The 22,747-nt window shown below is 48.3% G+C and overlaps 1 protein-coding gene across 2 annotated transcripts in view; it reads right to left on the minus strand.

Annotated features, from left to right (window-relative positions):
• The window catches only part of FBXO30 (F-box protein 30), a 169,163-nt gene that overhangs the window by 54,322 nt on the left and 92,094 nt on the right, over window positions 1–22,747 (minus strand). For both annotated transcript variants that reach the window (XM_086927278.1, XM_086927279.1), the window contains one exon: window positions 17,249–19,340. In XM_086927278.1, the coding sequence (XP_086783404.1) occupies window positions 17,249–19,327 (2,079 nt within the window). In that variant the 5' untranslated portion in view covers window positions 19,328–19,340. The remainder of the gene's footprint in view (window positions 1–17,248; window positions 19,341–22,747) is intronic.

Genomic DNA, 22,747 nt, shown 5'->3' on the forward strand with positions numbered 1-22,747 from the left:
TTAATCCGCGGAAGTCCATACTTTGGACACTGGGAAACCACTTTGAGATCGGGCCGTGGGCCACGATGCTACAGAGGGCGGCTGGGGGTCTTAAGTACCTGGGGGTGTTTTTGACTATCTCACCAGCTATTGCTTGGGAGCGTAATGTAGTTCCGGTGTGGAATAAATGTAAATTGATACTTGTATAGCGCACTACTCACCCGCAAGGGTCTCAAGGCGCTTGTACGAATACCGCTGTGGAACCCGTCCTGGCTTTTCCCTGTGAGGCGTTCACTCCTGGGCACCCCCAGGGTGAAGGCCAGGCATCCTTAGAATAGGCACCGAGGCGAGAATTATCAGGTCCATGGAATTTTGAGCCCAAGAGCCGCCGAGGCGGGGAATTGAACCCTGGTCCCGGGCTAGACCTCTGCATCAGGGTCTGCCAATCCAATCTAACCATTGAGCCACACTTCTCCAACAGGGGATGAAATGCTGGTCCCGTATGCCCCTTAATATATATGGCAGATCCGCTATATTTAAGATGGTTGCTCTCCCCCGCATGCTATACCAACTGCAGAATCACCCGTACCCAATCCCATCGCAATGGTTTCGACAAATCAACTCTGCTCTAGGCCAGTTTTTATGGGCCGGGGGTGCGTCTCGAGTAGCTCTACGAACCTGCTTCCTATCCACATACTGTGGGGGACTAGCGACGTCAGATATATTGTCATAGTACCAAGCCTCACATCTAGTGGTCCTAAATGACTGGTGGTACAGTGACAGGAGGGACCCGGCGTACGCCCTTGAAAGGTACCTAATGGAACCGGACACCCTACACACTGTTCTACATTCAGCGCGACTGCGGAAGGGACTACCTAAAGCATCACAAGTAGTTTTTCAGATTTGGCAACAGTCGCTACGTCATATGGGATGGTGGGGGAAACTAACAAGGGAGACCCCACTCTGGCATAATGGGCAGTTACCGGCACTAATGTCGCTGCGGGGTTTCGGAGGCTGGGACTCGATAGGAATTTCTGCACTAGGTCATGTCCTGAAAGGCACCACTCTTAAATCCTTTCAGGAACTTAGCACAGAATTCGATATGCCCCGCACACAGTTCTTTAGATATCTACAGTTACGACACGCCCTCACACCCACACTCGCAGGCTTAGACACTTTGCCTGAATTTAGCCCGATAGAGGCAAAGGTGTTTATGGGGGGACCTAGAGGAAAAGAAAATATCCCGTATCTACCAGACACTAGTTACACATTGCTTTTCGGATCTGCAGCCACTCGGGGATCGCTGGGTGAGAGATGTGGGAGAGCTAGAGGAAGAAGATTGGCAGGAGGCTCTCGAATCCCCCAGGGGAGCGGCTATAGCTGTACGCCTAATACAATTCAAGTACTTACACCGTGCTTATTATACAAGGGAGAGGCTATGGAAGGCAGGTCTAATTGAGTCCCCGGCGTGCTTGCGTTGTGGTCATGAAATGGGCGACCTCCTACACACTGTGTGGGACTGCAGTGGTCTGGTGAGATTTTGGACTGGTGTGTGGGATTGTCTATCAGTGGTGCTGGGATGGGACCTCCCCCGTACCTCAAGACTGGGATTACTTCATGTGTGGAAGGGGTAGGGGGGCAACATCTACAAAAGACACCTGCTCCTACTAGGCCTTACACTAGCAAAAAGAGATGTGGCACAGGCCTGGAAAGACCCCAGGGCTCCCAAGGTGATTGGGTGGAAAAAAGGACTTCCCTTTTGCATGGGACTGGAACGACCGGTGTTCGTGGCCAGAGGCTGTCCCAAAAAACACTACAAAACATGGAAAAGGTGGGCGGACTACAGGGGCCTGTGGCTGGAGCCTCCAGCACCAACGGGAGGCGCGGAGGGGCAGGTGTGATGGGCATGTAGAGGAAAAGATGTATACATTGATACACGTATGCTTAACCTGTGCAGTATTGGAGAGACGTGCAAAAGGGGGGGAAGGGTTAGGGAAGTTGGGGAAAGGGGCGGGGGGGTTGAAGGGGGAAATTTTCTTTAAGTCAAATGAATCGCTGATTATGATGTACTGCAATTGTTACAGCTCCACCGGGGTACGGAGTGCTGTGTCTTCTATGCGTTCTCAATAAAAAGTTTTGAAAAAAAAAAGGCATTCAAACCATAGGGGACACTATTGATTACCACTACCTCCAGTCCCAGTATGTAGATCTGCGGAAAGGTAGGAAATTGCTAGTAATCAACCCCTACTATGGTATGAGCCCGGATATAATCTGAGTAGCAATTATCAGAGCTCTTGTATAAGGAGATTGCTGCCACAATTTGTCGCTGCACTACATGGCACCAATGGAACAAGTGGATTTTGGTACAGGACAAGTAGATTTATGAAGCAACCTGCACCATAGATGTGTAGTAATTTTATTAAATTCCTCACCCCTGTCACAACAGGAGATTTAAACTAGAATGGCCAATCTGGAGACCGCAGAATGGCTGAAAGGGTAAAAAATAGCCCTTTAAGGTTCCCAAATCAGAGCCCTGCTGGGCAACAGAAAGGATAATAAGAAGGGCTTGAAAGAGGATTAGATAGAGGGTCAACCTGTCTCCCTGCACAGCATGCCGCAAATTTGCAGTATGGTAGGCATAAACCGTCTTGGTAGAGGGACGCCTGCTGTCAAGATAACGTTGCAGACTTCAGACAGAAGATCAAAAGCTGTCAACTGTCGCCACTCAATCTCCATGCATGAAGGTGTATCGTTGACAGGATCAGTGGAGAACACTCCCCTGCTGCTCTGCAAGAGAGATCCTAGCGAAGGGGCAGCCTGATCGGAAGACTTATGGCCATTCTCAGGAGCTCAGGATACGAAACTCTGCGAGCCCAGTCCGGAGCCACAAGGATGACTTGGTCCCAGTCGTTCCTGATCTTCTTGAGGAGGCTGGACAAAAGTGGTATTGGCGGAAAGGTGTACAGGAGGCTTGAACTCCACTTGAGACAAAGCGTCACAGAGAAAGACCCACCTTGGAAACTCCAGTGCTCAAAAACGCTGACATTGCGCGTTCTTGGCGGTGGCAAACAGATCTAACCAAGGCTACACCAATGAAAGAGACCTTGCACCACACCCGGATGGAGACGCCCCTTGTGATCCAGTAGGCATCTTTGGCTTAGTTTGTTGAAAGGCGGAGAGATTGCCAGGTGCTGAACCACCAGGAATATGCCCGGATGTTCTAGCCATGTCCAGAGAGGCACGACCTCTTGACAAAGCATCCATGACCCCCACTTCGGCTTGTTTATTGCAGTACCACATGGCGGTGGTGTTGTCCGTTAACACCTGCACAAGCCTTCTCTCGATGGAGGCCAGTAAGTGTTTTAAATCAGCAGGATCACACAGAGCGCCTTTAGGCTGATAGAGTCCTGATTCCACTGGAGATCTATGTCTCTGATCTCCATCTTTCCCTGATGGCTACCCCATACTAGGAGTGACACATCCGTCACCACTGTCAGATATGGTTAGGAAAGAGAAAGAGGTCTGCCGCAGACCCAATCATGGTTCGTTAATCACCACTGCAGAACTTTTGCAGGTCTTCTCAAAGATCTCAACCATGTTGGAGAGATTTCCCTAATGCTGTGCCTACTGTAACTTCAGGTCCCACTTCAGAGTCTGCATATGCAAGAGGATATGTGATGTGTCACAATCAGGATACAGGAAACCAGGAAGCCGAGCAGCCTCAGAGTCCGTATGAGTGAAATCCAGTATAGAGGATGAAACATTGGTATAGCCTAAATATCATGGAATCGCCATTCGGGAGGATGAGCCCAAACCTACACCCTGTCTCGGACAGGTTTGATGAAGGGGAGCATCTGAGAGGGAGTCAGAAGTGATTTCACGACGTGGACACAGAAACCCAGCAAGTGCAGGAGGTACTCTGTAGTCTGGGGTTGAGATTTAACAGCCTGGGGCAAGACTGCCTACAACAGCTAGCCCTCGAGATACGGGGAAGACTGGCACTCCTGTTTCTGCAGATGAGCTGCAACCAATGCCATCACCTTAGTGAACACATGAGGGGCACTGGTAAGGCCAAAAGGGGGCATGGCAAACTAAAAGTGCTTGTGGTCCACCGTGAACCACAGGTAATGCCTGTGGGGAAGCAGGACAGGAATGTGGAATTATGCGTCCTGCAAGTCCAACACTACCATCCAGTCGACCAGGTTTGGGGCAGACAGGACTGGAGTATAAGCATTTTGAACTTCTCCTTTTTCAGGAAGAAATTGAGAGGGTGAAGGTATAGGATAGGTCGATGGCCTCCGTCCTTTTCGGGCACCAGAAAATTGGGAGAATAACAACCACAACCTTCTTCTGGCATCGGCACCCTCTTTATGGCTCCTTTGGTCAAGGGAGCAGTTACTTCCTGGCGGAGCAAGGAGAGATGGTTCCCCGCCAGCCTATCGAAAGTGAGTGTCACGGGTGGAGAAGTCATGAAGGGGAGGGAGAAGCCCCATTGAACAATCTGAGGAACCCAGCGGTCTGATGGTATTGCTCTGCAGTGGGGCAGGTGATGGCGTATCCTGCCTCCCACTAGGTGCCAATGATGGTAGGAGGGCAAACTAAAAGAATATGGAGGCTGTGGCTGCAGGGGGGATGGTGCACTGGCCTGACCTCTGGCTGCCCGTCCCAAGGGGTCTGTGGGTGCCACGCAGAGGCTGAGAAGCTTGAATGCTGTGGTGGCTGGGAGGGTAAAGACGTGGCTGGAAGCCTCTTCCCTGGCCACTAGAGGCAGACTGAGGTTAGCGAGGGGCCATGGAAAGGCCCAAGGACCTGGCTGTAGGTCTGCTATCTTTGAAGCACTCCAGCGCAAAGTACACCTTGAATCTAAAGAGATGGGAGCCATCAAAGGGCATGCCCATGAGCAACACTTGGACATCACCAGAAAAGCCAGTAATCTTCAGCGAAGCGTGGCATTGCAAGGCCGCAGAAGAAAAAGCCGCTCTGGCAGGCAATGCTCATGGACAGCACTGCCAGGCTCGTGGAAAGAAACCTTTTCATTCCTAAGCCTCTTAAATTCCCTTTCTGCTGGAGTGGTAGGTAATGTGCCAGGGTTTACACAGAAGGTGGAAACTTGGCCCTATCTCTCTGGGGTAGGATATTGTGCGAGTAAATTGGGGCCCACTGAGGTGAGGGCGGTGGCGGGCATTCATCCAATTCACAGCAACCCCTGTGAAGGGTTCGGACCTAGTTCCAAGCAAGACATCCCCGAGGGCTTCATTAAATGGGAGAAGCGGTTCTGAGGGGGTCACAAGTAACACTTGTTGAAGCACCTCTGTAAAGAGTTTAGTCCTGATGCATAAGTTACTTACCTTCGGTAACAATATATCTGTAAGAAACAGTAGTTAGGGTTAGATTCCTTACCTTAGAATATCCCCAGTTATCAGACTAGATCCGGAAAGTTTAGCGTAGTAGTACCCCTGCGCGTCTGTAGGCATCGTCTCCGGGATGACGTCGTTGGAGTACTTAGACGCCACCCTTGCGCGCGGACGTCAGTTCTTGTACATAGCTTTCCGCACCAGGAACACAGAGCCATGCCAGAGACCGACACTGGTGCCATAAAACTAGGGCCCTCAAAGGAAACTACCTTAACCCTAGATATCGGTCCGCAGAATGGAGAGGATGGGTGGGGCAGTAAGGAATCTAACACTAACTACTGTTTCTTACAGATATATCATTACCGAAGGTAAGCAACTTGTGCATCTGAAAGAAACAGGTTAGTGTTAGATTCCTTATCTTAGAATAGATACCCCAGCAATACCAATCCCGGTGGTGGGTCTGCGGACCAAGATCACACCAGAAAGTCCTGGAGAACAGAACGGCCAAAAAAGTCATCTCTCCGGACTTGGCTGTCCAGGCAGTAGTTCAAGGCAGAGGACAAAGATACCCACCAGTAAAATAAAAAGGCGGCCTCAGTAGAGGTCCAAGTACATTTCTCTCAGCCTAGAACCGCAAAGAAGATTCTTGAACAAGAAAGTAAAAATATAAACATATATTTTATTCTTTTTTCAAAGTAGTGTTGTTCAGATCGTACACTTGATCAACATAAATAGATAACCAATAATAAATAGATTGTCTACAAATAACCATCTATAGACATCATAATTGTTATTAAATCCTCACCATAGCGAGGATTTAATAACAATTATGATGTCTGTATATGTTTATTTGTAGAAAATCTATTTATTATTTGATCAAGTGTACGATCTGAACAACACCACTTGGAAAAAAGAATAAATTATCTATATGTTTATATTTTTATTTTCTTGTTCAAGAATTTTCTTGGCGGTTCTAGGCTGAGAGAAATGTACTTGGACCTCTACTAAGGCCACCTTTTCATTTTACTGGCAGGTATCTTTTTCCTCTGCCTTGATCTGTATTTTCCCAGTCTACCTGCCTTAGTTTGATGTGGGGTAACCCTTCTTTGTGGTTGTCCAGGCAGTAGTGTCTAGCAAACGATTGCAGCGAGGCCCACGTAGCTGCCTGACAGATGTCCTGCAAGGGGACTCCCCGACCAGGGCAGTAGCAGCCGCCGTGCCCCAAGTGGAATGGGCCCTCAGCCAAACCAGAGGCTCTTTCCTAGCCAAGGAGTAACAGACCTTGATGCACAAAATGACCCATCGAGAGATGGTCCGTTTGTGCACCGCCCGCCCCTTCTTCGCGCCCACGTAACCAACAAAGAGCTAGTCGTCCACACGGAACTGGCATGTGCGATCTAGGTAGAAGGAGATTGCACGTTTTGGGTCCAGACGGTGGAGCCTCTCTTCCTCCCTCAAAGGATGGGGAGGCGGATAGAAGGTGGGCAAGGTGATGGACTGCCCGATGTGAAAGGCCGTAACTACTTTGGGCAGGAAAGAAGGACGAGTTTTTAAAACAGCTTTGTCTGAATGGACAGAAAGGAAAGGAGGCCTAGAAGAAAAAGCCTGGAGCTCACTCACTCTCCTGGCAGAGGTGATGGCAACCAGGAATGCAGTCTTAAGAGTAAGAAGACGAAGAGGGCAATTGTGAAGTGGTTCGAAAGGAGCGCACATCAGAAATGTAAGAACAAGGTTCAAGTCCCACTGAGGCATCACGAAAGGAACAGGAGGGAAAATATGTACATGATGCCCTTCAAGAACCTATTAACAATAGGGGACTTGAAAATAGAAGGCTGATCATGAAGCCTCAAGAAGGCATAAATGGCAGAGAGATAGCCATTAAGAGTGCCCAGAGCAGAGCCCTGCTGGGCAAGAGAAAGAAGGAAGAGGAGAACCTCTGAAAGGGGGGCAGAGAGGATCCACAGCCTTTGCTGTGCACCATGCCACAAATTTGTTCCACCTGCAGGCGTATACCGATTTAGTGGAGGGACGCCTGGCTCCTAGAATCACATCACATACTTCAGGAGGCAAGTCAAATGGCCTCAACTGCTGCCGCCCAATCTCCACACATGGAGGTGGAGGCTGGACAGATTCGGGTGGAGGACCGTCCCCTGCTGCTGGGACAGAAGGTCCTCCTGAAGAGGCAGACAAACCTAAGGGATCGACTGACATGCTGAGTAGCTCGGGATACCAGTATCTTCGTGCCCAGTCCGGAGCCACAAGGATGACTTGGGCCCGGTCGCGCCTGATCTTCAGCACTCTGGGCAGAAGTGGTATAGGCAGAAAGGCGTACAACAGACCGCAGCTCCACTCGTGACGAAAAACGTCTCCGAGCGAGTGCCGCCTTGGAAATTCCAACGCACAGGACTGATGACATTGCGTGTTCTCTTCGGTGGCGAATAGATCTAACCAAGGCTCTCCCCACGGCCGAAAGAGGCCTTGCGCCACTTCAGAGTTCAGACGCCATTTGTGATCCATCATGCACCGGCGGCTGAGTTAGTCTTCTCTGGCATTCAGGGAACCTTCCAGGTGTTGAACCACCAGGGTGACGCCCTGGTGTTCCAGCCATGTCCAGAGGCGCAGAGCCTCCTGACAAAGGGTCCACAACCCCACCCCGCCCTTTTTGTTTCAGTACCACATGGCGGTGGTGTTGTCCGTGAACACCTGCACTACACTTCCCCTGACAGAGAGAAGGAATGCTTTCAGTGCAAGCCGGATCGCCGGCATCTCCAGAAGGTTGATGTGGAGCCGGAACTTCCCCGGAGACCAGAGGCCTCTGATCTCCATCTCTCCCATGTGGTTCCCCCAACCCAGAGATCTGCCGCTGGCCCTATCGCAGTTCATGAGCCACTACTGCAACTGTTTCACAGTGCACTCCGAGATCCGGGGGTAGTCGGACAGGTTGCCCTGATGCTGTGCCCACTGAAACTTCAGGTCCCACTGCAGAGCCTGCATCCGCCACCGGGCGTGATGCACCAGAAGGATGCAGGGGGCCATCAGCCCCAGGAGTCGCAGGGTCAACCTGACCGAGACTCGGGATAAAGGCTGAAAGACCGGAATCAGAGCCTGAATATCCTGAACCCGCTGTTCTGGAGGATAAACCCGAAAATGCTCAGAGTCCAGAACCGCTCAGATTAAGAGGAGCTTCTGAGAATGACACAGGTGTGACGTCGGCACGTTGATGGAGAACTCCAGCGAGTGCAGGAGGTCGGCCGTAGTCTGGAGGTGGGAGATGACTGTTTGGGTTGAGCCCGCCTTCAACAACCAATCGTCGAGATAGGGGAAGACTGAAACCCCTAATCTGCGCAGATGAGCTGCGACAACCGCCATCACTTTCGTGAACACCCGTGGGGCACTGGTAAGGTCGAAGGGGAGCACTGTAAACTGATAGTGCCCGTGGCCTACTGTGAACCGCAGGTATCGCCGGTGGGCCGGCAGGACGGGGATGTGGAAATACGCGTCCTGCAAGTCCAACGCTACCATCCAGTCTTCTGGGTCCAGGGCAGCTAGGACCGGAGCCAAAGTCAGCATCTTGAAATTCTCCTTCCGGAGGAAGCTGTTGACGCTCCTTAGATCCAACATAGTGCATAGGCCCCCCCTTTGACCTTCTTGGGTACCAGAAAGTAGTGCGAATAGCAACCACGTCCTACTTCTGGCCCAAGAACGCGCTCGACGGCCCCCTTGCCCAAGAGGGCCGTAACTTCCTCCTGCAGAAGTTGCAAGTGATCCCTCTGACATGCGGTGGTACGGCTGGAGGGGTCGCCTCGAAGGGGAGGGAGTAGCCTCTTCGGATGATTTGTAGTACCCACCTGTCCGATGTGATGGAGCGCCAGTGGAGGAGGTGATTATGGCGAACCCTGCCCCCCACTGGCATCGAATGGGCCTGAATACTCGGACTAGGAGGATTTTGAGGCAGATGCTGCGGGTGTGGACTGACCTTGCCTGTGTCCTCCGGCACCGCCAAGGCGGTTACCACGTCTGCGACGAGGTGGGTTCTGCAGCCTGTGGCTAGCTGGACATGAGGGGGCACCCCTTACTTGGCCACGAAAGGGGAAATCTGCTGGCGTTGGACTTGGCCGTAGCCCTGGATCCTTAAAATGTTCCAGCACGCTGTCCACCTTGTCGCCAAAAAGGCGACGGCCTTCAAAGGGCATATCCATAAGGGATGCTTGGACATCGCCCGAAAAGTTGGCGGACATCAGCCTGGCTTGGCGGCGAACTGCCACCTTCGTTGCAATTGCCCTGCCTAGCGAGTCCGTGGTATCCAGCCCACACCGAATGGAATATCGTGCTGCGCCCCTTCCCTCCGCGAGGGCCTGGGCTAGCTTTGCCTGGACCTCTGCCGGGCACTGCGGCAGCACTTCCGCAACCGTATCCCACAAAGAGTGAGAGTAACAGCCCAAAAGGCAGGCAGTGTTGACCGACCGCAACCCCAAACTCAGTGAGAACAGCTTCTTACCGAACTGGTCATACCTTTTGGATTCCCAATACGGAGAGGCGGTTGGGAATGCGGTCTGGGAAGTGGAGGCCTGGATCACCAGGCTCTCAGGGGTGGGGTGAACAGACAGGAAACTGGGGTTGCCGGGTGGTGGCGTTGGGCCACGTTCCGGTCCACAGGGAGGCCTGTAGAGGGCTTCGACCAGGTGCCCAACAGAACGTAAGTGAGGGCCTCGTTCAACGGCAGGAGAGGCTCCGAGGAGCTTGCCTGCGGTTTGAGTACCTTAGTGAGGAGGTTAGTCCTCACGGCCACGACTGTGAGTTCAAAAGCCAAGGACTTGGCTGCGCAAATCAACACCTTGCTGAACGCAGCCCCCTCCTCCGTAGCCACGGTAGGATGGGAAACAAAACCAGTGTCGGGCGAAGTGTCCAGACCACTGGTCTCCCAAAATTCGTCCGTCCAGTCCCGACTCAACCGGCACTGCAGTGCCAGAGGGTCCTCAGACCCCTCCCAAACTCCCTCGTCCTCCATCTCCTGAAGGTCAGGAAGAAATGATGGAACCGGATAGTCGGTGAAGGGCTCACCTATCGGCGTCGAAGATGGCGCAGGTAGGACGCCAGATCCGGACCGGGTGAGGTTCGGGGACGACGACGCCTGGGGACGACGACGCCCGAGGACGGCGTCAGGGGAGACACCGCTCGCGGAGACTTCGTAAGGTCGACAGGCGTCGACACAGATCCAGGCCTAGATCCTGAGGAGCCCTGCGGCGCCGGGGCCGAAGCAGCAGACTGTGCCTGGCCGAAGCAGCCGACGGCACCGGGGCCGAAGCACCCGACGGTGCCGGCCCAACGGGTCCGCGGGGCCAGCAGGCACCTCGACAGGACCAGACAGAGGGAAGCGCGACCTCATGGCCATGAGAAAGGCGCTGATCTCCTCCGGCGTCGCGTTCAGCCCAGGGATCGGCGGGTGTGGAGCTTGACGTGTCGCCAGAACCCCTGTCCGCGTCGGGGGGGGGGGGGGGGGGGGGGGAGGAGTCAGAAGAGCGATGTCGCTTCTTTTCGACTTCTTGTGCCTCTTACCGGAGGACTTTTAACCCGACGAGTGGTGTCGAGCTGTGATGACTGTCCCCGCGACCGGTCCCTCGACCTCCTCCTGGATAGAGACCTCGAGCGGCGCGGGGCCAACTGCCGGATCTAGAGTTGCTTACGGGATCGCTCCCACCTAGCTTTCGACGTCAAGGCACGTCTGTCATCATGGTCAGCCCCGAGGCAATAAAGGCACCGACGGTGGGGGTCGGTAACAGACATCAGCCGGCTACAGTCGTCACAGAGCTTGAACCCGGGCATCCCTACCGGCACCGGAGTCGATAAACGACTCGAGAAGATCCAAAGTAGATCAAAAAAAGTTAGTCAAAAAGTGACTAAGGAGTACTGCTCTTCCCGGATCTGCGCTTCCTGGCTCGGAAAAAAGAAGAACGGACGTCAGCGCGCGAGGGCAGCGTGTAAGTACTCGGATGACGTCATCCCGGCGACCACGACACAGACGACGGACGCGGAGCCACAGACGACACCTACCGACGCGCAGGGGTACTGCTACGCAAAACTTACCGGATCCAGTCTGACGCTGGGGATATTCTAAGGTAAGGAATCTAACACTAACCTGTTTCTTTCAGATTGCCACTGAGAGTAGGCTAAGGTCCAAGGCCTCTGCCTCCCTGCTCACCAACATAGCAAAAGAGGCTCCCTCCTCCGTAGCCACTGTAGGAGGAGAGACTCTGCCAATATTTGGAGAGGTGTACAGTCCACTGGCATCCGCTAATTGCTACATCCCCAGTCCATGTTAGAGTCTAGAGGCTGGTATTCTTCAGGGTTCAGCAACGCCTCCCAATCTTCCCCAAGTCCCAGCCCATAGGAATAGGGCTCATGCTCTGGCCTGGGAGGCATGACTCCAGCTGGCTCAGGAGCTGCCATTGGATAGCGCCCCAGCGACTTTGTGCAGGACTCCGGGATGAAAATGGAGACTGTGCTGCCAGCGCGAGCAGGAACACTGTGATTGTGCTGCCTTTTCTCCTAACCAGGTCGCCACACATGTTCCTCATGCACTCTACGTGCTAGTTCTTCAGGCTAGATGCTTTCCTGTTCCACCTCGTTCCTGAAGTTTAGAGTGCGTGGGTGGGTGCTCTGGTTCGGCCTGCTCCGTTTTCACTGTTTTATAGGTGGGCTTCATGGAAATTCTGAAGGTCATCATAGACTAGTCCAAACTTTTTTTTTTCCTGAAGCATGGCTGCAGTTTTGGCTTCGAGCTTACATATTTTTCTCTTGATGTCGAGCACCTGTTACTAGAAATTGAGCATCACGGAACAGGGTCTTTCCGGCATTGAGAGATCCCTCTCCTTATGTTCTCAGTACTGCACCCTGATCTCAGTCACCACTCAGTCAGCACTGGACGCTCAACTCTCCTTGGTGTGGTTTGTCATGGGCCTATGGGAATCCTTATAGCTTATATGCACCAAGGCTTGTTTCTGGGTTTGAGTCCGATTTTCTGCTTGGTACCCCACTGCTGCGTATAAAGTGATCACCTTCTTAATGTTATGGCATCTTCTGAGTTTTTTCTCTACACCTCTTCTTTGCGATTGGTAGTATGTGGTTGCTTCGACTTTGAGGTCTTAATCAGCTTGGGTCTCATCTTCCTCGACTAGCTCTTCATCACTGGATAGTACCATGTATTTATGGGATCCCTGCTTCTACAACACTGCCTAATGTGACCTCCCAGTCTCCCATACCTCAAGTGTCCTTGGAAGAAGCTCCTCGCACCCTCTGCAGCCTTATGACATGTGTGTCTTTGGTAGGCACAAGTTGCAAACCTGGTGCTGGTCCTTTTGTGTAATCGTGTGTGGGGCACTTGGGCAGGAACCTAAACAGTGTGTTTTCCATACAGACTGGCTCTTTCTGGTCTTTACAGTAAGTAACCCTCAATCCTTCTGCGAGTCACTCTCTGCTCTAGGGTTACTGTTCCTTGTGGGAAAAAGATTGATATTTTGAGTTTTCCTGTGCTTTCTGTTCTTTCTCAGCTTCTGGTGGCGAAACCTTTGGCATTGCTCCTACTCTGCTGCATTTCTTGGTTCTCCCAATTTTAACAGTAGTTCACCAGGCAATACACATTTTGCTTTTTTAACAACAAGGAGGGACAGATTGAGGACAATATTTACCGGGGTCCAATGTACAAAATTCCCCAAAAGAAGGGTAATAGGTTATAGGAGTGACTCTCTCAGTGAAAGTTGTGTAAAATAGTGACAGCGAATAAAGGTAATCCCTTATCGGAACTAAGGATGCCTCACACAACTAAAAAGCTGGACGACTGTGGTCATCCTACCTGATGGTTGTTTTGTATCATCATTGGCCTCCTGCTCCAGCGACAGGCTGGCGGTGCAATGCCTGACGGGTAGCACAGAGTGCTATTCTTTGGTGGAGTTCTTTTGTTCCTGGCCAACAGATGCGTGCGTGTGAGGGACCTGGGAGGTGAAGTAGTGAGCGTGAAGGAAAGGTTAAAAAAGGTCAGTAAAGTCCACTTCAGATTACTTTATTCATGTGGCTCACTGCCTTGTTAAAATAGTGAAGGGAGGGGTACCGAAGCTCAAAAGTAAGGTGGTTTGGCTTCGTTCAACCCTCGCCTATGGTGTGGTCAACATGTTTCATGCCTCATCGGCAATTCTTCAGGACCCAAGTATGCTCATCAACTGGTAAGAGAAATCTATCAAAATTGAAAGAAGTTTCACATACAACCTGCGTGGTGGATGACCCAAGGCAGGAAGGAGTCCTGCGTGGGTTCCCGCCCCCTAATCCCTGGTGGATGGTCCCCACAGACTGTCCTTGTGGGGCCTGAGCTGTTAGGTGGTTACCTGGTTAGCTCGAGGCACATGCTGAAAAGCACCTACCCCTACCACAACGGCGATGCGGGATTGCAGGACAGCCGGCTGAATAAAGTAACATGAATAAAGTAACATGAATAAAGTAATCTGAAGTGGACTTTACTGACCTTTTTTAACCTTTCCTTCACGCTCACTACTTCACCTCCCAGGTCCCTCACACGCACGCATCTGTTGGCCAGGAACAAAAGAACTCCACCAAAGAGTAGCACTCTGTGCTACCCGTCAGGCATTGCACCGCCAGCCTGTCGCTGGAGCAGGAGGCCAATGATGATACAAAACAACCATCAGGTAGGATGACAACAGTCGTCCAGCTTTTTAGTTGTGTGAGGCATCCTTAGTTCCGATAAGGGATTACCTTTATTCCCTGTCACTATTTTACACAACTTTCAGTGAGAGAGTCACTCCTCTAACCTATTACCCTTCTTTTGGGGAACTTTGTACATTCTGTTGGCTTCCAATACACATTTTGCTTCCAGATCCAACTTTGTACGCATATGCCTGACCTCCAGTGTGATAGACAGAACAAATTATTACATATATAAAAACATTTTTTTTTAAAGAAGAGGATAAAGACAATTCCAGAGCTAGCCACTAGATGGCAGAATAATGCACACAATGTGAACCCAGAAAGCATTTTCATTACAAAACATAAAAGTCTTTACACATATATTTATCTGGCTAGCAAACCGGGAGGAGGTTCAAAGGGAGGATGTGGAGGGGGGGTGAGGCGGGTGTCATGATTTAATTCTTTGAAGAATTAAATAATATTACATTCAAGAACTGTATAAAAAAAATAAAAGGCATCAATAGATCAGGAGAGCTGCATTGTAAGAGGAAGGCACATTATTACCTGAGAAAACTTATCTTTGTGCGATGGACAGAGCGGAGCAGTTTGAGAAGAAGTGAAAGGCTAGATGGATGGATGCATGTTTATAGGAGGTAGAAATGTAACTATTTAAAATGAATCTTTCTATAGTTTGAGGGCGTGTCATCCTGTCTGAAGTACTTTTATCTGTAAATCCAACTTTATAAAACAGCATGCTGAGAAAGACACCATATGCTCATCGGTCATTTGCTGGTAGGTGTGTCTACCAACAACAATGCTTGAAGGCACAATTGCACGTTTGGAGAATAACAAAATCTTAAGTAGCAATGGTCCAGGCAAATTTATTGAGGATATATTTCCAAGTGTTTCTGTAATTATTTGTGAAGGGATAGGGAAAGTTAACATTGGGCAAAATTCTCTTCAAAGGGGATGCTGGAGTATTAAAGTACTACAGCAAACAAATGATGGACGGAATGCTGACAATGGAAACATTCTCCCCCAGTCAAAAGATCTGGGTTAAATCCATTGTTCTTTTGCCCACTACCCTACCCCAGTTTGGACCAAGTCATATGCAAATCAGTCTTGACCGTGTGCCTCGTGGGAACAGTCATTGATGGACGGAATGCAGAACAAATCAAAACATTCACCCCCAGTCAAGAGATCTGGGTTAAACCCATCAAATATTTTGCTCACCATGCCACCCCAGTTAAGACCTGGCCATATGCAAATCAGTCTTGACCCTGTGCCTCATGGGAACAGTCCAGCCCGAACTGCCAAGCTAGGTTCTCCCTGGACCGGAAACGAGCATCCTAGGACTGGTTTCGGGGTTTTACCCCTCTTCAGCCAGGATAGCTTGATTCCAGTGGCACAGTGAGCCCAGGACCCACGTCTGGGCATACCCGGGCGTACTTGGGGCGAGAAAGCAAAAGACACACAATTGATGGACGGAATGGTGAACAAATCAAAACATTCACCACCAGTCAAGAGATCTGGGTTAAATCCATCATTCTTTTGCTCACTATGCCACCCCAGTTTAGACCTGAACATATGCAAATCAGTCTTGACCGTGTGCCTCATGGGAACAGACCAACACGAACTGCCAAGCCAGGTCCTCCCTGGACCGGAAACAAGCATCCAGATCTCTCGACTGAGGTTGAATATTTTGATTGTTTTGCATTCCGTCCATCAATTGTGTGTCTTGAGTATTAAAGTACAGCATTAATCTGAGGTGTATTTTCAGATTATCACCCAACAGCAGCTGTTTAAGATTCCTGTAATCCCTCACCCTCATATGATTAAAGCTTAAGAAAGCACCAGTTTTTGGTACTAAAAAAAGACCAGTTCTCCTTTCTTCAAAAAAGGGAATAAAGTACATAAAGAGGTATCCAGGATGCCTCCACCGGCACTGCTCAGCTGTTTTTCCACTAGTGGCACAGCAGCAGAGTAATTAATGTGGTCCATTTCTGCAATCTCATCTACATTGAGAGGATCGTTGAAGTATCTAGCTCCTGTTTATCTGTGACAACCAGGTTGTCTGTTAGTCCACTGGCTCTCTCCATGACCAGGCAGGCTATGAAGTCATAGCCCTGCGCCCCTCTGCCCAAGTGTTTGAGTAGAGGTGAAAACCCTAATCTACTGATGATGGGCACAAGGTTAGAAACCCTTACAGTTTCTACACTGGTTGAACTCTTTGTTTCTACATTAGATATTATACCCGATTGTTATAGAGCACAGAGACTACATTACTTTGGTCCTGATGAATGCCTTACACTTCCTCATAAGGTTGAAATAAGGTACAAACATGCAAATCCTTGCTTTTAGTGATTAAAAAAATCACCTTTTCTATTTTGTTGATTTTAACTCTACATCAGGAACACACAAAAAATGTTAGTCCACCACAACGTACTTTAACTTTTGCTACCTGCAATCTGCACCACTCACTCACACCATTTATCCCACAGGGATCCCTAAGGGCCATCCTGCCCCCCCCCCCCCCCGCCCTCCTTACCCCCTCTGAGGGGGAAGTTGTAGCCCACACCATTAGCCATTGCTAATTGTGTGAGGTGGAACTCTATGATGAAGCATGAAACCCAAAAGTGAGTGAGGTTTTTTGTCCTCAAGAGAAAAATGTGTCACAGATACGAGGCTGACAACTAAGCCATCCTACTAACATGGATCAGGTTGCAGAAATAGAGTACGTAAATTTCAGTATTTTTCAAGTATTATATGGGATCTGTGCAGAGTGGCTGTTAAACCACTCCTGGAAAGACCCCTTTGCGTTTTCTATCGGCAACAGAGAGCCACAACATGATGTATTGTTTACCCAATATGAATTAAGGGACCAAAAAATACCAGAGTATATAAAAAGTAGTCTTTTTCTAAAAATAAAATCTTGTACACACGTTGAATGCTTTTGAAATACCTGGCGAGTTTGTACAATAGGGCAGATGGGTACAAAACACTTTTTTTTTATCAGTGTGCCTTGCACATGGAAGTGGGTGGGGGGGCAGCAACATGATCAGTTTGCATTCAAAAGTCATCAAGCATCTAGCTTCAACCATGTTCATAGCAGAAGTACCAGGACAAGAATGCATCTATGGGAGATTAACTACAAGTCGACTAGAGAATGAGATCACTTGAGAGCTACTGCATTTTAGTGAAAGAAGATCAAATGAATTTCTCACCTTATCTTTTATTTGCCATGATGAATTTCCATTTGGATAATGTCGTTTTTCCCACAACAGGACGATCATTCCGCGTCTTTGAAGCAAGCTGCCACAAACGTCCCTCATTAATCGTGACACTCTTGATAACTGACACAAACTAAAGCCATCTAGAAAGCCAGCAATGTGCTGCAGAATCTCAAAAGGCAGACCACTTAAATGATCGTTTGAGGAGATAAAAATATTTAAATGACAGTCTAGTGGTATGGATGTACAAGGCTGGACTCCAAATGACTTTAAATGACGGTCATGAATGATTTTTGACCCTTGTGTTGAAGGACAAAATCTACGCTGGGAATAAGTACATCCATAGTATGCTAAAGGACAGCGCTGTTCCATCCAGCCATTAAGGCCAGCATGAATGTCACCATGTACATTCTTAAAATGTGATGAAAACTCATTTCTTCTAAACAATTGTCCACACACAAAAGTAAACATTGAGCGCTGTTTGGATTGGTATCGAGCCACGCATTCAAGTACAAGGTCCAATCCAAGTGTCTGAAAGGGGCTTGGATTGGAAAGCTGTGGATTGGCATGATCACAGGCAGACGCTGAAGCTATTTCCCCAACCATTGTGTTAGACGCCAATATGGCAGATGGAAATGAAAATGTTTGAGTCCCAAAATCTATGCGATAGCCATCAATGTATCGACTGTCTGAAATGCCTCTGCCACTAGGCGAATCTCCAAGACAAAACAGAAGAGCAGCTGTAATAAGATCAATTCCTTGCAGACCCATGGGGTCCTCTTTTATCTCTAAATCTGATGTGTCAACAGACTTGTCTTCCATTTTTGCTTTAAACTGACCATTTTGAAGAACAAATGTTCTCCGACCAAATACGAATACTTCCCTTAAAGCTTGTTCTTCACATTTTTTATCTAAAATGTGCTCACTTCCAATGTTCCCAGACAACAATAGGGGATGAGATGTGCCATTCTGAAGGGAACTGTAAGGTATTTCCTCTGGAAGGTGTTGATTTGAAACTGGTACTAAATAAGGTTTTAAAGTTTTTAATTTATTCTCTTCTTCCAAAAACAAACATTCACCATTTGAGAGATTCACTTGCTTAGACTGACTCATGCCCAAATCCACTTCAACCCTGTCCAAATGGTCAGGGCATGCACTGTCCACATGGAATCCGTTGCACAAAGCAGTAGCAGATGTGTTTTTTATACTGTTCCAGTCATAATTCGTATTCCCATTGCAGACAAAATCATTTGAACCGTTTTGTTGCAGCTGACAATTTGATCTTGTATCTTTTAAGTCTATTCCGCCATCTGCTCCTATACAATCCTCCTTTAAAACAGCAGCGTCCCTCGTCGTCAGGCTCTCCAAACTTTCCATAGACAAGCTTTTGTTTTTAACAAATTCTTCAATTTCACCATTTGCACCTTCATGTAACCTCCCATTGAACATGGCAATGTCCCTCGAAGCACTATTCAGGATATCCAGTGCTGCAGTTAGACTCTTTGTTGTTTCTACAGTGGCTTGATAAAGTGCATTATAAGAGCTTTCATCCGCAGGAATCAAACCGTTGGTAAGTATTGCATCAGAAGTGCAGGTTTTGACAGGAGACTGCGGATTAGATTCAGAGGTTTTCAAGCTTTTTTTGGACATATTAGTTGCTACTTTGAGGGACTCTAGCAGCATACGCTGATCTTGAAGTGCTAAAGCCATATCTAGCTGCTCCACTTCATCAACGTCTTTACTTAAACTTTCATAGGATTTTCGATCTGCAAAACTCAATGGCCATCTGTTCCATTCCATAGTACAGCAAACAACACTTGCAGGGCACAAATTTAAGTGTTCAGCAATTTTGTTCCTGGCTAAAGTGAAAGGACACCCAAAGCCTCGGTTTAAGCAAGGCACTCTCTCAAGAGGACACAAAACACGATGCTCATCACCTTTGCATGAATGAAAAACTGCTCCGCATACCAAAGGGCACCCAATTAAATCACATGAAATCCCCGTCTCTGGTCTGGTCATGCAGCGCCTGCTGATGCAGTTGACACAGTGTGGGTGCTGCTTTTCTTCGGCCATTACGAGTCCACCACTACAAATAAAATACAAGACATAAGCACATTTGCAATTCAAACGAGTATAATTATCTTATGTATCTACATGCACCATTTTGGTAACATTCAAATCAAATTTGACTCTCAGCATCATTCATTCTCAGGGTCTCAGACATGAGCATGCCAGTCATGGCTACAAATATTTGCTAAGTACTTGGGGTGTAGGCTCTAAATGAGGGCCAATTGAGAGTTCTGCCCATCACAACTTGACATTCAGAGGTAAATCTACTTTAAAGAATCATGCACTGGCTCTGCTGCAAATTGCACACCTCTTGCAAAGTGTGCGCCGATTTAAGAATAGTCGGAGATATGTGACAAAAGGGACAGAAATCTCACACTGAACTCTCCTACGGCTGCACTGCACAAGTGATCAGAATGTGGACTACTACATTTTCAAGAAATATAATAGTTTGATATTAATGGGTATTGTTGCCATTGATAACCTATTTAAAGAGGAAATGTTCGCTTAACACTGTGCTATAATGCTGCATGCAATATTTTGCTGTTTTAAAATAGTGTAGGAGTAGTGCACTGCCCAATCTCCATTGGTTATTTCTCTAAAATTGGTCAGGTTGCCTATAAAATGTCCAAGAAATAAGGTTGGCCCAGAAGAGCCAGAACCATGCCAGATTTTCAGGTTAACTACTGCCTATGTAAATGAGTTATGTTTAGATTCTCTGTATGTAAAGTTATCTGGTGTATATCTTGAAAGTGGCACGGATCAAGCCTTCCTCGACCCACAATGGACATCAGTTTAAAAGGCTGCAATACAATAAATCGGTGCATGTCATCAGGTGTAAATCTTTAACAAGAGGTGCCAGTATGCTTGCCTTCTTGGCTCTTGCCGACAGGACTTAAATCAAATTTTAAGAGGCATTATTAGGTGTGCAACATCGCTAAGGTTTCTAATTTCATTAAAGTCTATTAAATCACCTAAAATATGCATATCCCAACGCCAATCAAGGACCAGTGTTGACTGCCATAACCAGAACAAGCATTTGCAATGCAATAGGTCTCACATTTACGAGAGATTAAGCTATTGGCATTGTAAATGACAATGCCTTTTATTTATGTTTTAAAAACCAACACGTAAATAACCGCCATTTCCATTTACAATGCCAATAGGTCAAACTCACAACTGCAAGACCTATTGCATTGCAAATGCGTGTTAACTTTGTTTCTTGAGATAATGAATAACCAGTATGAGACCTGTGTTTCTTCTCTGCTGGAAGGCCAGGCAGCAATGATCTGTACAATATCACTCTACCTCTCTTTTGTGAGGCTGTTCTGCAGAGTGTGATTAAAACTCGCTGCTCTCTGCACTGTTATTTGTCAACCACTTGTGTCAAGAAATACATTTTTGCCCTTGCGTGTAATAAGTATTTTTCCTGAATTAAATGTAGTTACCAAGCGATAACCTGGGACCAAGATATAGCTGCCTCCTGGTTATATTTTCAGGGCTCGCAATGGGCTCTTAAAGGCAGACACAAGCAACACTTGGCTTGAACCTTCAAAGTAATTCGTGTAGACTGGTGAATAGGTTTCATAGATGCTGTGTTAAGCATTTTCTTAAGCTTTCATTGTGAAGCAAATGTAAATATAGAAAAAGATGTTTGTCCAGATCACTTTTTTTGCTTAGGATAACTTGCAGTGAAATCGGAAGAGACACTGTGAGAGAGGAGGAGGGCTTTTTGTACCGTAAACCGCTCTTCTAGCGTGGTCTTTACCAGCCAATTTATGCCAAGTTAAAAATGTTGAGGTGGAAATTACCACCAGAGGGCTCGCACAGCATCAATTTTGTGCTGTGACTCCGATTGGCCCTTCATTATTGTCCACAGAAGATGAGAAGGATTAAAGCAGCAGAGGCCATACTCGTGTGCTGTGGAGAAGAGGGTGGGTGACAGATTGCAGTGCTGGCAGGCTGCTAGAGAGGCAGAGACGAAAGGGTTGGGAGGTACTTCAAACTGCTTGGACCCGCTGAGGGAGATGGTATGCAGGGAAAGGCGACACTGAGGGCGGAAGGGGAAGAAGCAACGGGGACAGCGCGTGCGAGAAGCAACTAGCAGCACAGGGAGGGTGGGGCATGCAAGGGCAAACGGGAAAGTGAAAACGAACCAGAGAGGACAGGTGGGTGCAAGCCAATGGGCGAAGGAGGCAGGGAGGAAGACGGGTGAGGGGAGGAGTCCATAAGGGAGTCAGCTGAGAAAACGAGCAATGACGAGGAGGGACTAAAGGGGGAGCACTTCTATAAAGCGCTCCAACACCTTCGGGTAAAGTATGCGCTATTTAAAAACGCATAAAGAAAGAAATAATACTAAATAAATATTTAGCAAGAGAGAGCCCCTCGCATGCACGCCCTCACCCCAACCCCAACCCCATCTCTCTCTGCAGCAGTGTGTGGGTGTTGTGTAATCTTGTGCAAATCTCAAAAGTTTCCGCCTAGGGTTTGTTGCGCCCCGCCCCCCCACCTCACCCACAGATTTAATGTGGGAGTTGGATCCCAATTAATTGTGGCAGTGAGCTATTCCGGGGTTTGTATCTTGGTAGCCTCTGGTTCCTAGACATTCCTGCAATGATAAAAGAGTGAGCAGGAGGCATTCAACAACAAAAAACATTGGCGCACACAAAGCAAGACGTGTGGCTGCAACCGGAAGTTGTGAGCGTGCGCATAAAGGAAATAAAAGAAAAAACACGCGAGTGGTGCGAAAGTGATCGCGTAAGCCAGATGGCGCATGTGCGCGTAACCGCAAGCTTTAGGCCATGGTAGGATTTTTAAAGCCCACTTACTAAATGTCTCGCCAGATCAGCACATGCGCTGGCACAGGCGAGACCTAAAAATAAGGGTGTACCAGATCAGCCAGTATGCTTTTTAGCATTTACGCTGATATTTCACGCTCATAAAATTCATACATCATTAATAGCACAAACCTCTCAAGTACTGACCATACATTAATTTTGTCTCCAAGGACTAAGTGCATTTGAGTGCTGTCTAGAACACAAAGGCTACCATTTGCTTTACTCTCCTAGTACTTACTCCCCTAACCTCCAAAGAAATGTGCAAATAACGCTCTCCTGTTTGAAGACAACTAACATAGTTGAAATCAGCATGAGATGTCTGGATTAGTCAAGCAGGTACATAATGATGGGAACCGAATCACAAGGAATTACATGAGTTTGGGTGACTCAAATACCCAAGTTGTTCCACAGCTTTTCTCTGCTATCTTCTAGAACTATGATCAACTCCATAGCAGTGTAATACAAGCATCAAATGTATCTCTTGTGTTGTACGTACACAGGAAACTCTAGTGTATAAGTTTCTCTGGTGGTCATCCCTCAAAGAGGGTCTATCTTCCCACTTGGTTGAGCATGAAAATGCTACCTTTCA

The sequence above is a fragment of the Lissotriton vulgaris genome, chromosome 6, assembly GCF_964263255.1.
Source record: "Lissotriton vulgaris chromosome 6, aLisVul1.2, whole genome shotgun sequence".
Taxonomy (NCBI): domain Eukaryota; kingdom Metazoa; phylum Chordata; class Amphibia; order Caudata; family Salamandridae; genus Lissotriton; species Lissotriton vulgaris.